This window comes from Astatotilapia calliptera, chromosome 4 (assembly GCF_900246225.1).
Source record: "Astatotilapia calliptera chromosome 4, fAstCal1.2, whole genome shotgun sequence".
In the NCBI taxonomy this organism is placed as follows: Eukaryota; Metazoa; Chordata; class Actinopteri; order Cichliformes; family Cichlidae; genus Astatotilapia; species Astatotilapia calliptera.
In genome coordinates, this window is record NC_039305.1 from 4,560,864 (window position 1) to 4,580,934 (window position 20,071).

The window sequence follows — 20,071 nt, forward strand, 5'->3', positions numbered from 1 at the left end:
TTCATACCCTGTGAAATTCCCTGCGTGCTCTCCCTGCTGTTTCTCACTTCGATGTTCAGGTTTGCTACTCCTTGGCTTAGTTTCTCCCAGTTTAGTTCATCCTTAGTTCTGTTTGCCATCTCCACTTTATGTTTGGTATTGTTAATAAATCACCCTCACGTCTGAATAAGTGCTGCATTTGAGTCCTCCTTTCCACCCTTCACACGGCCGCTGACCCGAGCCGTGACAATTTATGTAAAAACATTTCTTATATTTGAAGGTCAAGGCTACTTTCAAAAGCAATGTAATTCAAAAACACAATTAATAGTTAGTGACTATTCAGACATTATGAGAATCCAAAGCACCGTGTACTGACTGATAAACATTTTATTAATGAACGTTGTTGATTTCTGGAATCATGATCTACATGACATGAATCCATCTTGGGTGAACAAACATTAATCTTTTGTTGATGTTTTTTTTATTATTTAAATAGCAGAAAAACACATTTTTATGGTTTTCTGATTAATGCACTTAATGATCAATGCTTTAAAAACTCCTGGGAGACGGGTTTCTCTGCTTATTCCCAGATGAACTTTAAAGGCAAATCACCAAGTTTCTCCCGAAGGACTTGATCCACTCTTTCACTCTGTGCAACAGTCAGTGTGTTCTTCCAGTCTCCAATCTGACCTGTAATGAAGAGAAAAGCACAAAACCTGATACCCTGAAGTCACATTTACCTGCACAGCAGCTGCAGGTCTGTTATGCTACCTTTGCGCAGGAATATTCCACTGAACTGCTCTGGCGGAAAATGCTGATAATTTGCTTTCGAGTCATTCTTCATGTTCTGAAATGTAGCTTTTTCCACAACTTGACTGATAGCAGCTTCAGTCAGGTTTTTCCCTAAGAAGTTGCAGATCTTCTTCACTGATCCTTTCAGGTCCTGAAAGAAAAGCAGGAACACAACAGAAAAAGAACCTTAAACTCTGCCAGATATTTTATTTGAGTTTCCTTAGGAACAACAAAAAATGCGAAGAAACATCTTACCAAAATCATTTCCTCGTAGGTCAGGAAGAGGATGTTGTACTGGTCTCTGTTTAAATACCACTCGCTGACGTGGTCAAACCAGGATGACGCAAAAACTGTGTAGTGGCATAATGCATCCAGTCATTTGGCATTGTCATTTAATTGAGTTCACATACAACCCTCATGTCAGAGGAGGAGCTCAAGTGTAAGCTCTGTAGTTACCTACAGCATGACTGCAGGCATGATCAGTCCCCCATGCTAATCATGCAGTGGTAGTGTGCCTCCGAATGTAGTACAGATTTTGTCAATGTGCTCAATCCGCACATGACACACACACACACACACACACACACACAAAACTGGAGTCGGTGCTAAATACTAGCACAGCACCACAAAATCACTGGGTACTAAAGCGCAGGCCCTCTAACAGAGGGTCCACACATAATGATGAATCAATTACTGATTACTATAAAGTGAGGAAACTTACCGTTTCCTGTTATGTACCACTCAAAAAACTGGTCAAAGCTCTCGGGAGTTTCCAGGTCTGCCAGGGCTTTGCTGAAGTGATAAAAAGACACCATGTTGTCCTTTGGATTCCTCATCAAATACACGATCTGATATATATTTAAAAAAAAATTCAGAATATTAACAGTTAGTTACTTAAATGTAAAAATTATAAAAGTCAATAGTTTAAAAAAAAAACAATTTAAAATTTAGGGTCAAAATTTGATTTCAAATAATATCTTTTAAAATATGTTTTAAAGCCTGTACATTTTTATAGCTCTTTTTCTCCTATTTCTACTTGATTTGATGAACCTCTTAGGCTACGTTCACACTGCAGGTCTTAGTGCACAATTCCAATTTTTTGATCAAATCTGATTTTTTTTGTCTGCTTGTTCACACTACAAATAAAATGTGACAGCAAATGCGCTCTAGTGTGAACCCTCAAAGGGGCCTGCATGCGCAAAAGAAGACATCACACACAACACGCTCTGTTTAGACCCAGACCAAACAGTATTGTTTGACAGATGGTCCTTAATATAAAGACTTGTTTCGGACTTTACGTTTCCCAATTTTGCTTTAAGTTATAAAGTTATTTTGTTATTTACAAATGGCCTAATAATGATCCTTATTGCTGTTTTAGAGAGGAGCAATGCTTCAAAGGATAGTTGCAGATTTCTGTCAGAATCTGCAGATTATACAGTACAAATAAAATGTTCACGTTTCTCCAACGTTGTATTCCCAAAAGTTTCACTGGATGGCCAGGAAGCGTTCACAATGTCTTCTTGGGCGCTGATAATTGGCATCTGTCTTGTGTCAGTGACGTAAAAGACGGATTTAATGCGACATGACCATTCAAACAGCAGTCGCTTTCTAAAACATCAGATATGTATCGGATTCAGTACCACATACGAAAGTAACTTAGGTCGGATTTGAAAATGTCGGACTTCTGCTGTTCACACTGTCATACCATGAACGGATATGGGTCGCATAGGGTCAAAAAAGTCGGATTTGATGCGCTTTCGCCTGCAGTGTGAACATAGCCTTACTCTGCAATGACCTCATTGTACGAAAGGAAAAGGACAAAAAAAATATACTGAAATAAAAACACAGAATTGCCAGTCTTGGTAGACGGAGATTGGTCCGCAGCCCGGCTCACACTGCACCCGACCCCTACGGTGAATCCTGCGGGTGGTGGGCCCGCAGGAAGATGGGCCCATGTCCCTCCCCAGGGCCTGGCTCCAGGGCAGGGCCCAGGTAACCCTATCCCGGGCAGGGTGAACTGCTCCCTCTCTGGTTTTTTCATAGGGGACTTCTGAATCGCTCTTTGTCTGGTCCCTCACCCAGAACCAATTTGCCATGGGAGACCCTACCAGGGATAGCCCTGGGATCCTTGGGACACACAAACCCCTCCACCACCGGAAGCCCACCACCATGGGGCGATCGTGGCTCAAGAGTTGAGAGTTGGGAGTTCGCCTTGTAATCGGAAGGTTGCCAGTTCGAGTCCCGGCCCGGACAGTCTCGGTCGTTGTGTCCTTGGGCAAGACCTACCGCCTACTGGTGTTGGCCAGAAGGGCCGATGGTGCGATATGGCAGCCTCGCTTCTGTCAGTCTGCTGTGGGTACAACTTTAGCTTGCCTCCACCAGTGTGTGAGAGTGTGTGTGTGAATGGGTGGATGACTGAGTGTGTAAAGCACTTTGGTCCCCTAGGGGGGACTAGTAAAAGCGCTATACAAATGCAGGCCATTTACCATTTACCACGATAAGGTGGCGATTCGTGGGCATGTCGCACCGGGAGGAGGCCCCGGGGTAGACCCAGGACACGCTGGAGAGATTATATCTCTCGGCCTTGGTTTTCCCCCGGACAAGCTAGAGGAAATGGCTGGGGAGAGGGAGGTCTGGGCTTCTCTGCTTGTTCTGCTGCCCTCGCGACCCGGACCCCGGATAAGCAGAAGAAAATGGACGGATGGAAAAACACAGAATTATTTAAAATAAAACAAATGCTAGTGCTAGCTTTTTGGACCTGGAACCACGTGTTTGTGCAGAAGTCTATGATAAAAATGACCCTCAGATTCCTTGATTTATGATCCCATTACAAAATTGTGTTAGAGGCTCATTGTTTTAAGTCTCACTTGCTTGGGGCACCCTATACACTGTCAAACAACATTTGTTTTGAAAATAATTAAAGATCAACCACTCTATTTTCATTTGCTAGGATTTGCTGGTTTGTAAAAGCTACCAAGTGTCAAAGTGCAAGTCCCAAAAAACTGGACTTCAGTGACCAATAGGTAACATCACAAAAATGTAATTAAACTTAGCAAGTACAAATCTAATTTAATTTGCTCTATTTTTGCAAAAAAAAAAACAGAAGAAGAAATGGTAAAAATAGCAACAGTAACAGACTAAACTCTAAACAATACATTATGTTACAGGTACTGACTTTTGCCTTCTTCTCCTTCACTCCTGGAGGCATGATGTGTTCAGGGAGATGCGAGGCGAAGAGTCGTGGAGAGGGAAGAAGAGTGTATTCAGCCATCTTGTACTCCAGCCACGGCATCCTCTCCTTGTTGTTTGAATATTTAGTCTGATTCCCATCCAGTTCGTGGATGGAAATGATGATCTGCTGAGCCCATACAGTGCCTGATGTGGGGAAAGACATTAGAGGTGATCAGTGGATCAGTCTGGCCAGCACAAAACAGCAAATATAAATAATGTATGAAATTTTTCACCAACCTGATTTTGGATAAGTGACAAGGAAGACATCACTGTCTTTTATTTCAAAACTCTCAAGAGAGTCTATGTACTCTGGAGTTGTAAGACTGACCACAAAATTGTAGTTTTTATGCTTGAAAACACGGTCTCTGATCTGCTCCATACTGGTTCTACATAAGACAGATAAAAAAATATACACAGGAACGAAAAATCTGTGAGTCACATGGTGTTTGTTGATGCTGGGTGAGCAGTGTTGGGGAGTAAGGGAATACTCTGATTTTGATTGCTGGAAACCCAGACAAAACGTGCAATAAGAAGCTCTAATGTAAGCGTCATGTTAATGTTGGTGGCGTCAGTTACACAATGGACCCAGAGCCAGAATAACAGGGCCAGCAGTGAACGGGCATGAATGGTTTTCTTACTTGGAAACTAAAACACCACTTCATAAAAAGAAAGGGATGGGCGAAACCTCAGTATCTTTGATGTATTATTGCTGTGTGATTTTTATTACAATTACTGAATGCTACTCGCCACCAAGCTAACATTGTTAGCTGGCGTTAGCTGGCGTTAGTTCATAGACTGCATAGACTTGATGGAAAGCAACCTGCTAGCTACAAATAATCATGTGCAGTTCCACATGATTATCAACAGAGAAAAAGAAAACATATTACTGATACAGAAATAGTTTCTATACGAGATCACTGCAAAAAGTGCAGCCTTGCCTAATGTGTCCACCATACTGTTACTCATTTTATATTAAGATTTTGAAAAAAATCGAGTTAGTATTGATATGGTGAGTGGCCTTCAGTAAAAGTAAAAAAAAAAAAAAATCACATAGCAATAGTTCAGTGTAGTTGTAAAAAACATAACGATATATTAAGTAATCCAAAGTATTCAGAATATGTTACTCTCATTGAGTAACAACAGAATACCTTACAAAATACATTTTGGGGCATGTATTCTGTAATCTGTAGTGGAATACATTTTAAAAGTAACCTTCCCAACACTGTGGGTGAGGAACCAGACGAAGAGCAATAATATACCTCAATAACTGTTTTTGACTGTTTATTATCAATTTGCACACCACTGATTCATACACCCTTTTAATTTTGCATTTTCTACATTTTAATTTTATACTTAATTTTGAATTTTACTTTATTTTTGTATTTTTAGTGATCCGGAATTGCACAGCAATAAACATTTCACTTCATGTTGTACTGTGTATGTATTTTAATTTGAATGTGAGCTGTCATACGAGCCATTCGGTCCTTATTCGATCCTTATGCAACCATTGCAAGAGCTTCACTGTGTTACATGCCATGATACGCAGCCCTGTTGTTTTTCTGTAGCTCTTATCTTTCAGGTGTCAGGCCTCCACCTAATAATAATAATGGATACTTTATTGATCCCCATGGGGAAATTACTTGTTTTTCCTCTGCATTTGACCCATTCACTCAGTGAAGCAGTGGGCAGCCCACTAAGCAGGCGCCCGGGGAGCAGTGTGTAGGGACGGTACCTTGCTCAGGGGTACCTCAGGGTAGCCGTTAAGTGGATTCGAACCGCCGACCTTCCGATCATGGGGCGACCACTTTACCTACTGAGCTATCCCTGCCCCCACCTATTGGCCAATTCAAAGTAAAATGGCACGTGTCTATTGGCATGGGGCGGCAGACCTTTTTGTCAAGCAGCTAGGCAGGCCTTTTGTTTTGTTTATTGTTCTATTTAGACTTTAGGGAGAGTGTTGGCCTCATTTCATTTTGTGAATTTCTTTGATTTGGCTCAACCGCCTGGTCCTCCGCCCCCGCATTTTTTCTTTTGTCAAGTATTTTATTGTCAAGGCATGGTAAATGATGAATAAATCCTGTCTGACTATTAACCTCGCTGTTGTCCCTCTCGTTCATTAGCTTAGGTTGTCTGATGTTGCCCCCACCATGGTGGTGAGGGGGGGAGGTAACAACTGGCAATAAGTCAGACTTGTTCCGGTGGCTGTTTGACTCTGCCACAGCTGCGTTTTGTCACTGATTATTTTCATAGTTTTATGGGGAAAATATGTGCTGCTCTCAGCTAATAGGTTTCCTAACCTGTAAGACCAAATTGCCCTCTTTTGGTCTGTTTGATATCTGACTCGTTCAGTGTGAAAGAAATTGCTGCGGTATTTTGTTAATGGCATGCACTCTGCTTTTTTTTTTCGGTAGAGATCTGCCCTAGCAGATGCACAACACACATAGCCAGTAGCGGTTTTAGATACGGGCGACACGGGCGGTTGCCCGAGGTGGCATCGTGGTGGGGGGCGGCATCACAGGCATCGGCAAAAAATAAAATAAAATACTCGTACTCATGCTGCCCCGACGTCATGCCAGCGCATATTGGGAATGGCATAAGCACCGATCGGTTTTCTATCGCCCATTTGCTGGGAGTAAGGGCGCCCTTCGTTTGCGAGGTGCGCCTGCTGATTGCGGCGCAGAGAGGAGAGGGCAGCATCTATTATGTGGGTTACAGTTGCTCCAAGAAGAAATGGTAAAAATAGCAACAGTAACAGACTAAACTCTAAACAATACATTATGTTACAGATTTTAATATTAATTAGTCATTGTCAATTGTTGATTTGTCCTGTTCTCATTGTATGACGAATTATGATGGCTGTTTGATAGCCGTTTGCATACTATGCATACTCTCTCTCTCTTCATGTGTGTGTGTGTGTGTGTGTGTGTATACACCAGTTTTATGTTACAATCCTTAATAGGTTTTGTGTGTGTGTGTGTAGGAGGAGGGGGGGGGGGGGGTGTTCGCCCAGGGCGCCAAACAGGCTAGGACCACCACTGCACATAGCTCATGGTTCTGTTTCTATATATTGCAGATGTTGCAGTGGTTTAGGTATATCGAGGTCTTGTTCACAAGTGAGTGGAGAAAATGAGTGGGAGATCAACAGACGGATTGGTGCTGGGGCTGCAGGGATACAGACACTGTACTGGTCAGCTGTGGTGAAGATAAATTTACCAACCGATCAACATTCCTACCCTCACCTATAGCCACAAGCTTTGGGTAGTGACCAAAAGAATGAGAATACTGACTCAAACAGCATAAATGAGCTTTTTCCCTTAGACATAGGGTGAGGAGTTCAGCCATCCAGGAAGGGCTCAGAGTAAAGCCACTGCTCCACATTGAAGAAAACAAAAACATCCCTAATAAGAGGACTATAGCATCCCAAACAGCAGGAATTAACAAAACATCATCAGGCATTTTGCACATGTAACTCATGTAACAGGTGCAGAGGCTGCAGCCGGTTTAATATAAGATGTAATTCTTGCGGTTTTGGCCTGCAACCTTGGAAATTCTGCCTTCCAGGGACCTTTCATGACAGTAATTGCAGGCATTGGTTTTATCAGACTTTTATCAAGCTTAGAATCGAATTTAAATGAACGAACCTTACCTTATCTTGAGTGATTTTCCAAAACAACCGAACCAGAACCTCTCCTCACACTGTCTGCTGTCTTTACTTTGCACGCTGGAATATTACTCTCACGGAAGAGTGCAAACTCATGTGCTGGTGTTCCAGATTAACTGGTGTCACAGATTAACTGGTGACGGTTAAACAGATGTGTAGTAGATAACAAACCAGGAAATAAACAGTTAATATTTAATCTGTGACATTTGTCAGGTTAATTGTGTGGTGGCCCACTAGAGGGCTCCACTCAGACCCTGATCTTCAGGTGCACTGTCTAATGCAGCGGTCCCCAACCCCCGGGCCTCGGAAAGGTGCCGGTCCGCGAGAGTTGAGGCTCAGTTGTGAAATGTATGGTTTTCAGGGTTTTTATCCTTATTCAGAGTTATTTTGTTATCGTTTTTATCGTTAACTCGGTGTCCCTGGGTCTTTTCAAGTGTGTCATAAATAAATCTTCTTTTTTTCCGGTACCGGTACTAGTTTTATTTTGTTGTATTTATCCGCGACACCTTAAAGGCCGGTCCATGAAAATATTGTCGGGCATAAACCGGTCCGTGGCGCAAAAAAGGTTGAGGACCGCTGCCCTAAAAGACTGGCAGCTCTAATTGCAGCAAAAGGTGGTTCTACAAAGTACTGACTCAGGGGGCTGAATAATTACGCACACACCACTCTTCAGTTATTTATTTGTAAAAAATGTTTTGAATCATGTATGATTTTCCTTCCACTTCTCACGTGTACACCACTTTGTATTGGTCTTTCACGTGGACTTCCAATAAAACTGATTCATGTTTGTGGCTGTAATGTGACAAAATGTGGAAAAGTTCAAGGGGGCCGAATGCTTTTGCAAGCCACTGTATTTTCAGATTGTTTCTATGCTTTGTTGGTTTCAACCTTTGACTCAACCTGGCTGTCACTGTGCACATGTCCTTTAATGAGTCACAGTGGTTTTAATGATTTACACTGAGTTACTAAATTGTAAATTGTGTTTAACATGGATGACTGAGAACCTTCACAGACATGATTAAAACTGTTCAATGTTTTGCAAAAAAGAGTGATTTATTAAAAAAGCTTAGGACACTGAGAATGTGGTTCAGAGAATGGGAAGTGTTTTAACATTTCAGATAAACTGTGGCTAAGGAGGATTTGGAGTAAATTATTTCAGTAATTCATATTAATTGCTATTTAATGTAAATTACACTTAGCACCCAAAAACAGTCTAACATTGCTCCTAATGTGACTATGATAATTGCAATTATGAGTGTTTATTAAGTAGCCCACTAGAGGGCTTCACTCACACCCAGTGTGGAGGAAGTGTGTTGCTGTGTTTTGTGGCGCGATGTGTTCAGTTGATGTTTTTTTTTTCTTTCTTTTTTCTTAACTTTATTTATCACATTTTAGACATACAGTCAAGTAAAACAGGAATCACATAAAAGATGACATTGTGGTAGTACAATGAGGAACAGAGAGAGGGAAAAGGACAGTGAGACAAAAGTGAGTACAAAAAATAAAATAAATTAAGGGGAACATAAATAAACAAAAGTTTGCAAGAGCCAAAATCAAGTTAGCACTTTCAGTCGGTTATAGATGTTAACAGTCTTGAGAGCCTTAGTGTTTTTTGATGAGGAGATTGTCCTTATATATTGTGCAAGTTCCATTTTTAATACAAGAAGTTCAGGCTTTCTGCCGAGGACTTTGCTTTTGTGTATATGAAATTTTGCCAAAAATAAAACCAAATTTATAAAGAAGAAAGCATCATTGTCCTTGTCTTTAAAATTATAATAGCCAAAGATAACATCCTTATAGTATAGTTGAAGATTAGGGAGAACAAAGTCAGTAATAAACTTGTGGAAATCCTTCCAGAATTTACATGTAAATTTACATGACCGAAACAGATGAGAAACTGTTTCAGGTTGCTCTTGACAGAAGGTACAATTTACATTTATTTCAGCCATAAATTTTGGACAAATATTGTTTGGTAGGGTAAAACTTATGAATCAACTTAAAGGAAATCTCTTTAATTTTGTTTGTTAAGAAAAACCTTTGTGGTAAAGTCCAAACTTTTTTCCATTCAATATCTGTTACAAAATTGGCCCAATAAAATATGGTTGATGGAACAGAGACCATTGCATCCTGAAAGAGAGATCTTATTTTGGTATTTATAGACTTATGAGAGGAAAAGCAAACATTGCCAAGAGAAGAATGTAACACATCCGGGGGAGTAACCTGTAGTGGAGCACTGTGGGAGCATCTGTGTAACATGGACAGACCAGATGGAATGGCATCGAACACTATTGAGAATTCTTTAGGCGTTATCGGTACATCTCCTGAGGAACTCAGAGTAATTATATAAGAGTCCATCTTCTCTAAATAACTGACTAACCAAGATTATTCCATTATTAAACCAGTTATTTTAAAAAAGAGTTTTATTTTTATTAATAATATTGCAGTTATTCCAAATAAAACAGTTTTGTGGAGAGAAATTGTGTTTGTAAATCAGCACCCATGCCAAAAGAATTTGTTGATGAAAGTGAGAAAGTTTCAGTGGTATTTTTGGAATACTATAATTGCAGAGCAGTAGGAAGTTAAGGCCGCCTAAATTAGAGAACACATGATGTGAGATAAAGTTCCAGATAGAAGTGGGATTTTTTTAAATACTTTTTAATCCAGTTTATTTTAAAGGTGTTGTTAAGAGCACCGAAATCAAAAAAAATTATACCTCCTTTATCATATGAATTTAAAGCTACTGATTTACGCAAGTAGTGAGTTTTATTTTTCCATAAAAAATTGTATAATAATTTGTTAATTGACTTACAGGTTGTGACTGGGCAGCATAGGTTAGACGGGAGATACCTTCAGCCTTCGATAGTTCAGTTGATGTTGGAGAGGAATAGGGCTTTGGAGTTGACGTCACGCCGCAGTGCATTGTGGCGCCCAGACGCCAAGAGACGGTACTTTGAAAAAATTGTGTGCATCGGTAATGTGGACCCGTATGAAATAAGGAAGTGGAGTGGAAACCCAGATGACCTACCGCCGTTGTCCTATCCCATGTCACCATTACTGGATACACTGCAGGACCACAGCAAGGCAGTGAGTTTGTTTGGAATAGAAAACTATTACACCAACTACACTACACAGTCACCCACATTACCCCAATCCCTGGCGTGTTTACACAACAGAGACGCTGAGTCCCTTGGCCTTCCTGATCTTCAGGTGCACTGTCTAAAGCAGCGGTCACCAACCCCCAGGCCTCGGACCGAGAGTTGAGGCTCAGGTGTGAAATGTATGGTTTTCAGGGTTTTTATCGGTTTTCAGCGTTATTTTGTTATCGTTTTTATCGTTAACTCTGTTTTCCTGGGTCTTTTCAAGTGTGTTATGAATAAATCTTCTTTTTTTCGGTACCGGTACTAGTTTTATTTTGTTGTATTTATCCGCGACACCTTAAAGGCCAGTCCATGAAAATATTGTCGGGCATAAACCGGTCCGTGGCGCAAAAAAGGTTGGGGACCGCTGCCCTAAAAGACTGGCAGCTCTAATTGCAGCAAAAGGTGGTTCTACAAAGTATTGACTCAGGGGGCTGAATAATTACGCACACACCACTCTTCAGTTATTTATTTGTAAAAAAATTTTGAATCATGTATGATTTTCCTTCCACTTCTCACGTGTACACCACTTTGTGTTGGTCTTTCACGTGGAATTCCAATAAAACTGATTCATGTTTGTGGCTGTAATGTGACAAAATGTGGAAAAGTTCAAGGGGGCCGAATGCTTTTGCAAGCCACTGTATTTTCAGATTGTTTCTATGCTTTGTTGGTTTCAACCTTTGACTCAACCTGGCTGTCACTGTGCACATGTCCTTTAATGAGTCACAGTGGTTTTAATGATTTACACTGAGTTACTGAGTTACTAAATTGTGTCAAATTTAGCAAAAGCTGTTCAATGTTTTGCAAAAAGAGTGATTTATTAAAAAGCTCAGGACACTGAGAATTTGGTTTAAAGAATGGGAGTAAGTGTTTTACCATTTCAGATCAATTTTAAGCAGAGGCATGGCCAAGGAGGATTTGGAGTAAATTATTTCACTGAATCATATAAATAGTGGTGCAACGGATCACGGTTTATCCGTAACCCGAACCGATCCCACTCCACGGATCGGCACGCACGTGATCCGAAGATTCGAAAAAGAAGGAAAAAAAGCATGTGTATGGTGCGCATAGTCAGTCTGTCAAGCGATAGTTATGGCCAGCGCTGGCGGTCCAAGTGGAGGAGCAGAGGAGTTTGCGGCATTTAAGCAGCCCTTCGCTGCCCAATCCGACCGGGCTAAAGCTATTACAAAAGCTACTACAAAAGCTACTGGGGCCCAACTACAAATGGGTGGACCTCCAGGTCAACAGAAAGCTATGTGACCGTGACCACTCATTATATCACAGCAAAATGGCTCTTAGAACCGGATCTTTGACGTGAACGACGTGAGCCGACTTCTTATCGCGAGCCGTGGGGTGTTTTTTTTCTTTCTCGCACCCTCTCGCACTTTTTTCCGCTTCACTGTGGTTTGCAGTGTTTTGTGTTGTTTCACTTTAAATTTATTTAAAGGGAAAAAGCTGAAAATTTAAATAGTTAAAAGTTGAAATGTGAATAGTTGGTTTTTGTATTATATGATTTATTACATTTTCTGTGGAGTGAATAAATAAAAGTATATTTACGGTGGCCCCTAGAGACAAAGCACGTAAAAACTCCAAAACACGTAAAAACTCAGAAGCACATAAAAACTCAAAACACGTACAAAACACAACACAAGTGCTCCAGGATGCTAGGCGCAGTATTGAGCTTTTGTTACCTAGTGGCTACACAAGCCAGCAAGTACCAACGACCGGATTTGGTGTGTGGTAGTAACAGGTAAATCAACTTTTTTTTTAAATTATTTGAATATATATGAGTGCTTGTGTATAAATACACAAACAATACACATATGCTGTCATGCTTTCAATTGTGTAATTTAAGTGATCTAGGTAGCTCTGTTTTGGAAGTTCAGTTCATGCTAGAAATGTGTTTTGGAGTTTGTACGTGTTTTGTCTCTAGGGGCCACCGCATATATTTATATATAAACATATATAAATAAAACCCCTTTTTTTACATTAGTAATTCATTTTGTGCATAATTTTATATTATTGTTAATAATAAATTAATTAAAGCAACAAAACAACCTGAAGAGCCGGTTCGGAGCCGAAAGTAGAGTAGAATGGGAGGGAGAGCCTTCAGTTTTCAGGCCCCTCTTCTGTGGAACCAGCTTCCAGTTTGGATTCGGGAGACAGACACTATCTCTACTTTTAAGATTAGGCTTAAAACTTTCCTTTTTGCTAAAGCATATAGTTAGGGCTGGACCAGGTGACCCTGAATCCTCCCTTAGTTATGCTGCAATAGATGTAGGCTGCCGCGGGATTCCCATGATGCATTGAGTTTTTCCTTTCCAGTCACCTTTCTCACTCACTATGTATTAATAGACCTCTCTGCATTGAATCATATCTGTTATTAACCTCTGTCTCTCTTCCACAGCATGTCTTTATCCTGTCTTCCTTCTCTCACCCCAACCGGTCGCAGCAGATGGCCGCCCCTCCCTGAGCCTGGTTCTGCCGGAGGTTTCTTTCTGTTAAAAAGGAGTTTTTCCTTCCCACTGTCGCCAAAGTGCTGCTCATAGGGGGTCATATGATTGTTGGGTTTTTCTCTGTATCTATGAAGCGCCTTGAGGCGACTTTTGTTGTGATTTGGCGCTATATAAATAAAATTGAATTGAATTGAATTGAATTGAAAGAGCCGTTCTCTAAAAAGAGCCGGAAATCCCATCACTAATACATAAGCATGTATTTGAATCTGTAAATATCCGAATGGTGACTCAGTGACATTATCCCATATTGTGGATAAGATGGTACCAGCCAACAGCAGCAACAATGTTGTTAAACCAGCTGTGATCATAGCGGTGCTAACAGCTCGAGGTTTGAGACAGTTACACAACAAATAAGGTTCCTGATCTAAAATGCTTAAGGTGTCTGTAACGAATGAGAAGCAGGAGCAGGAAACTCACCAGTGTGCTCTCTAGATGCAGGGTGATGAAGTAAAGGATTAATATATCTACCGTTTCCTTATTTTCTCAGATAAGTCACTGAAGATTAAAAACACAGACAAGAGATTCAGATTCAGTTGTCAAAATAACTTTATTGTCCACTTTTTTTGTTACAAACAAAATGTGTCTTAATTTGAGAAAAATGTAATTCAATTGATAAAGATTATCCATGTTTATATCCATATTAACATGTGTTTTATCTATATGTTGTCTTTTTACTATGCACTTGTACAAGAATAAACTACAACAAATTAAGAACACAACACACCTCTTTATATAAAACAAATTTACATGCTAAAATTAACATTAATCACAGAATAAATGAGGGAGACTGATAGCTTCAAAGTTAGAGAGAGAAGGGGCGACTATCCACAGGCAGGTGTGGCAAAAGTACAGATATTCTTTACTTAAACAGAAGTACAGATGTTTGTGCTAAAATACTTTACTACTCCAAAAAATGCATCTGTACTTTGAATAAAAGTGAAAAAGTAAAGGGTATATTAATGTAATAATAAAATAATATTAGTACAATCAAAAGCTTTTTCTTTCTTTCTTTTTTTTTTTTTTAATTTTTCCTTCACAGCTGCATCTAAACTAAATCTACTACATCTTCACCAAAAACACCAAATAACAAGTCTTTTTCTTTTCTTTTCTTTTTTGAAACAGTAAGGATTAGAAAGAACAGATATTTTCGTTAAAGTGTAGTAAGTATAATGTAAGGTAAGTAATGGAGAGAAAACCTCATATATATATATATATATATATATATATATATATATATATATATATATATATATATATATATATATATATATATATATATAAAAATTGAAACAGTAACTGTTTATATGGTAAAGCATAATGAATTCTGAAATTTGATCTCACTTCCTTTGTGCATTAATTGTAGTAAACAATAAGGAATTTCATTAGTACATACAATGCAGTAATCTCTGTACTCAGAGATTATACTTTCTGTTTCTATGGAGATTTAGCTTGTTGTCTCAGGATAAAATGGACTTTCCAGGATGCCTTTGTTTTTCTCTGATTTTCGAAGACCTTTCTTCAGAGAGTCACAAATCTTCTGCCATGAGTCGATCTCTGAGCTCCAAAGTGCAGCTCTGGCTCGGATGACCTGGGAAACTTTTGCCTCACAGCCTTTTGCCAGACTGGTGCCGTCTCTGTAGATGAAGAAAATATCCATGCCAAGGAAGAGAGCATTGAGAGCGATGAACCCAGCCCTTGATGTCTTTGAGAGAGAGCAAGAGATCCTTTGAGAGCTGCCTCACCAATATCTGGGATATCTGAGGCCAGCCTGCTTGCATTACGTAATGCTTTTCCTTCCTGAGCCAAAACTTTACCAGCACTCGGAAACACTTTGGCAGCAGAGGTAGCATCAGTAACTAAGTCAAAAATGCCCTTTCCAACAGTCCAAACTTTAGATGCAATCCTGCTTACTCCCACAGCCATCTCTACCTTACTTGTTTCTATTCCACACACTCGTTGATCGGTCACTTTTTGCAGACAATCTTGAAGACTCTGTACATCTTCCATGAAGTTCTTGAAAACTTCACCAGCTTTTGTTTGATGCTTATGATTAACTTTCATCTCTGCTCCAGTGGTCACAGCACTGTTAAGACCACTGGTGATTCCCAGCCCAACACCAGTCATTGTCAATGCTAGTGATGCTCCTGCTGTTACAGGAATTAACGCCAAGCCAACAATGGACAGCACACCACCAATCGCCCCTGCTGAACTGCCTGCCACACTGGAGATCTTTGAACCCTTACTCATCTTGTCTAGCTGAACAGCACACTGCTCCAGCTCATCTAGGAACTTCAACATCCTGGGCTGGTGTTCTTCAAACTTACTGATGAAATCCTCACCAGCCTTTTCCATGAACATGAACACCATTCGGAAGTTTGGGTCCATCCTGAAAATGCCAAAATTAAAGTTAGACTAAAAACCTTATTTTAGTAAAGGATGGAAACAATGCGATGTGAAAAGAAGGCACTACTGGCTCACATCCCAAGCAAGTGCACCAAAAGAGGTTGGAGCAACTAAAACGCCCGAAGAATCACCCCTTCACTGAGAGTGTGCAGTTGACATCTGATGGTAACAACCTTTCCAGTAGGTGTTAGTCAACAACCATCCATTTGTAGTCTTTTTTGAAAAATAATTCCAAAGTTTAAAAACAAACAAACAAAGAGAACTGCATTTTCTTCTTTAATTGCAATAATTTGATAGATTCTTTTATTGTGAGCTAAGTTCTAGTTGGACCACTAGTATTAGTGAAAACATCCAGCTGTTCATTTATGGTGAATTTGTTAATGTTCTACAATCTTTTCTTTTTTCAATTTTTTGAGGTACAAAATTAACCTGGTAATGTTTTGACAAAAATCCTTATTAAACTTAAAAACAATCTATTTATTTTGCTGACCCACTGATTCACAATGGTTTCTTTAAATCTCTCACATGACCATAAATAGCATCATAAACGCCTCACTTTAGAGATATGGAATTTCAGATATTATTCTGACAGATAAAGATTAGTGAGTGATGCTGTACACTGATAGACTTACCTGATTTCTTCAAGCAGATAAATATGATGAAGCATACTTTGTATGCCAGCCTCAGACGAATCCACATTCAAGTCTACCACGGCCTTTGTGCTCTTCAGCCAGATATCATTTATGGCACTGTGGAAGAAACAGTTACACTTCTTATGTGTTCTTGCTTCAAAACAAAATGTGCTCTTTATTAGATGTTACCTTTCCTCCAGCTTCTCATGGATTTTCTGGGAGGTCACTATGTATCTGTCCAGCTGATATGCCAGCACATCCACATTCTCAAGTTTGGGGAGAAAGAAGACTTTTGAATCTCTTTTAAACTCCAGCAGCAGAGGGCAGATTTGTTGTGCAGCACTGATGACAGACTGAATATGTTCAAGTCTGATCCCTTCAGGCAGGTGTAACTCCTGGTTCTCTCCAAATACCTGCAGTGAGGTGACTGCCAGCTTCTCCACTGCATCCAAGAAAGGCTGGAGTTTCTCCTGGCCTCTCAAAACGTACTCCAACACTTCAGTCAGCTCCTTCTCCAGCTTTTCCCGCCTGCTATCTGCACTTACTTTGTTCTTCATGAATTTCAAGAAGGTCTTGCATTTTTCCTCTGAATTGCAAACATGTGTGATTTTCAGGTCTAGTGCGTCAATGCCATCTTTGATATCCATCAAGGTGTCTAACTCAGTCTCCGTCCACAGCAGCCATTTAGAGAACCCCTCACAGAATCCTGTCACCGTGTGGATGTAGGTCAGGGTGTCTGTGATGTAGCGGCATAAGGCTGTCTGTAGCTCCTTTCTATAAGACAAAACAATATTGTCTGTATGTTGATTTATCTCGGCTGATACGGAGTCAAAACAAAACAGACAAAAATTATTTTTCCTCATTCTATGATTATGCTGAAAATATTTAACTTCATTCTTCATTCTTATTATTTGCATACAAAAACTGAATAAGACAAACATATTTTCTGGCTTTTCATTAAATATAATTACTTGTGCAGATCATACTTGTGTTTTTGCAGTATATAATATGGCCAGCTGTAGCACAGATAGTTTTCACTTTACCTTTTCCCCGACATCCTTTGCCTTCACGTCTTCACGAGCACTGTTTTCCTCTGGTTTATGTTGTTTGACAGAAAAAAAGATTTAAAATTGTTTTAAGTTAAGCAGAGATATCAGTTGGTATGGTTGAGGAGCTTATTTTAAAACCTTCATTCAGGTAAGTTTGGTTGGTTTTGCTTTCACTCCTAATAAACGCTACAAAGAAACCACGCCCACTTCTGTTGTTATCTCATAACAATACGTTCTCTTGAATTGGCTAACAAAAAACTAATTTAGCTAGCTTACCGCACATGTGGTGTGGCAAGATATATGCACTTAAATGTCAAGTCATTCGCTGTTCCACGAAATTGCTCATCTTAACCCATAGAACTGCTAAAATCAACTTTGTGAGCTCACTCTTTCTGTATTTTTTGTGTTTTAAATTACAAAAATAAAAGAAAAAATTCTGCAGACACTGCCGCTGATCTAATATGAAAAAACACAAAAAAAAAAAAAGGGTGTCACCGTGTAATCTTGAACAGCACCGAAAATGTTTTACCTAATATTACAGTTGTTCTTTTTATTGATTTTATTATTAGTTTTTTTTTTTAATACGTAAGAGAATAGAATAGAATAGCTTTTTATTGTCACTGTTACAAGAACAGTGAAACGCAGTTTGGCATTTCTCCATGTGTGTGAACTACACAATAGCGTAAGTATCTACACAATAACACAGACAAATTTATATTTACACAAGAAAGATATGTACGAGTTACACCTGCAAACATATGGATACACCCATACAAACATACACGCACATACATACATATATGCATATATACATATATGTATGCATACATACATACACACACATATTTCCACATTCAGGCTTACATATATATACACATACATTTACATGCCATCTGAGGAGCAGGTGCATTGAGAGGTGCAGTGTGATCAGTGGTATTGCACATTGAGTGTGTGTGTGTTGGGGGGGTGCTGTTGCCACTATACTAAATAAAGTTATAATAAATACAGTTTAAAGAGGTAGGAATGTTGGTTGCATTAAAGTATAAATAGAAATACGGATTATAAATAAGATGTAATGTCCATGAGTATTGGCAGTGCAGTTAACCTCCAATCAGGAGGTAGGCCATGTTTAACAGCCTGTGGGTAAAAACTTCTGTTGAGTTTGTATTCGACCTGATGGACCTGTAGCGTTTACCAAAGGGAAGGGTGGGGGGGGGGGAGTGTCCAGGGTGCGAGGGGTCTTTGATGATGATACTCGATATCTGCTGAAGTCTGCCAGTATAAATGTCTCTGAGGGGGGTTAGTGAAGTGCTAATTGCCTGCTCTGCTGCTCTCACCACCCGCTGCAGTTTCCTCTTGTCCTCCACAGTGCAGCAGTTGAACCATAGTGTGCAGCAGAAGGCTCTCAATGGTGGAGCAGTAGAAGTTTACTAGCAGTCTCTGGGGTAATTGGGCCTGGCGTAGTTTCCTGAGGAAGTACAGCCTTTGTTGTGCTTTCCCTACCTGGTGGGAAATGTTTGTGGACCGGGTAAGGTCGGCCGAGATGTGAATTTAAAGCTTTCTACCCTTTCTACCTCCTCTCCATCAATGTAGAGGGTAGAGTGCTCAGATCGCTTTGTTCTTCTGAAGTCGATTACCATCTCCTTGGTCTTGGCTGTGTTCAGATGCAGGTTGATGTCGTCACATACAGATAAGTTTGGTTGGTTTTGCTTTCACTCCTAATAAACGCTACAGAGAAACCACGCCCACTTCTGTTGTTATCTCATAACAACACGTTCTCTTGAATTGGCTAACAGAAACTAATTTAGCTAGCTTACCGCACATGTGGTGTGGCAAGATATATGCACTTAAATGTTAAGTCATTTGCTGTTGCACGAAATTAGTAATCTTCACCCATAGAACTGCTAAAAGCAACCTTGTGAGCTCACTCTTTCTGTAGTTTTTGTTTTAAATTACAAAAATAAAAGAAAAAAATCTACAGATTCACATTCTTAGTTACCTGTGATATGATCGAGTACGGTGACATCACTGCCGCTGATCTAATATGAAACAACACTTTCTCAAAAAAAGGGAGTCGCTGTGTATTCTTTAAAAGCACCGAAAATGTTTTGCCTAATATTACAGTTGTTCTGTTTTATTGATTTTTTTATTTTTATTTTTTTAATACGTAAGAGCGTGATTATCCAAAGCAGACAGTAAAATGACTGCATGTATTGAGAGAAGTTGGAGAAGATATGTTAAAGCTGTAACAGAAAGAACCACAGGTTAAAAATGTACAAGGATTTCCAACTATGAAAAGGAACAGTTTATAAAACTGGTCCAATAAAGTCACCTAAGTGCTAGCAGTAACATTACCCAGCATACATCACTCACAACATCAATGCAATATACAAAAGTAATAATCTGTAATTCATTTTATCTGCTATAATTTTCTCTCAGGTAGTTGTTTACATTATATAATTTAATCTGTGATTTTGAAAATAGCCTATATAAATATAACGACAACAGGCTCTTCCGTGGCAATCTGTTGTCGTCAATAAACAACGTTTAGGTGAGCAAAACAGTATTCAATAGGAGTGCCCTGCACGTTAATTCTTGACACGAGGGGAGTAGTGAAGTGAAGTGAAGCAGAGGGACCCTGACCATGCGTCGCACATTTGACGAGTTGGGA

At 39.7% G+C, this 20,071-nt stretch overlaps 1 protein-coding gene and 1 pseudogene across 1 annotated transcript; both read right to left on the reverse strand.

Moving 5' to 3' along the window:
- Positions 1–348: 348 nt before the first annotated feature.
- On the reverse strand, positions 349–4,526 carry LOC113020276 (amine sulfotransferase-like). The gene is made up of 6 exons (XM_026164088.1): positions 4,240–4,526; positions 3,947–4,146; positions 1,493–1,619; positions 1,027–1,121; positions 751–922; positions 349–669 (listed from the first exon to the last, which is right to left on the reverse strand). Exons 1-6 carry the CDS (start codon positions 4,379–4,381, stop codon positions 560–562), a joined length of 846 nt encoding a protein of 281 aa, XP_026019873.1. The 5' UTR covers positions 4,382–4,526; the 3' UTR covers positions 349–559.
- A 10,205-nt stretch (positions 4,527–14,731) lies between these two features.
- Positions 14,732–18,527, reverse strand: LOC113021516 (uncharacterized; annotated as a pseudogene).
- Between the last annotated feature and the right edge of the window lie 1,544 nt (positions 18,528–20,071).

Coding starts and splice junctions, on each gene's coding strand:
- LOC113020276 (XM_026164088.1), bottom strand. CDS start 4,381: ATGGAGCAGATCAGAGACCGTGTTTTCAAGCATAAAAACTACAATTTT. Junction 1,620..3,946: donor TGAAGGAGAAGAAGGCAAAA/GTCAGTACCTGT, acceptor AATATATATCAG/ATCGTGTATTTGATGAGGAA. Junction 1,122..1,492: donor GTGGTACATAACAGGAAACG/GTAAGTTTCCTC, acceptor GCCACTACACAG/TTTTTGCGTCATCCTGGTTT.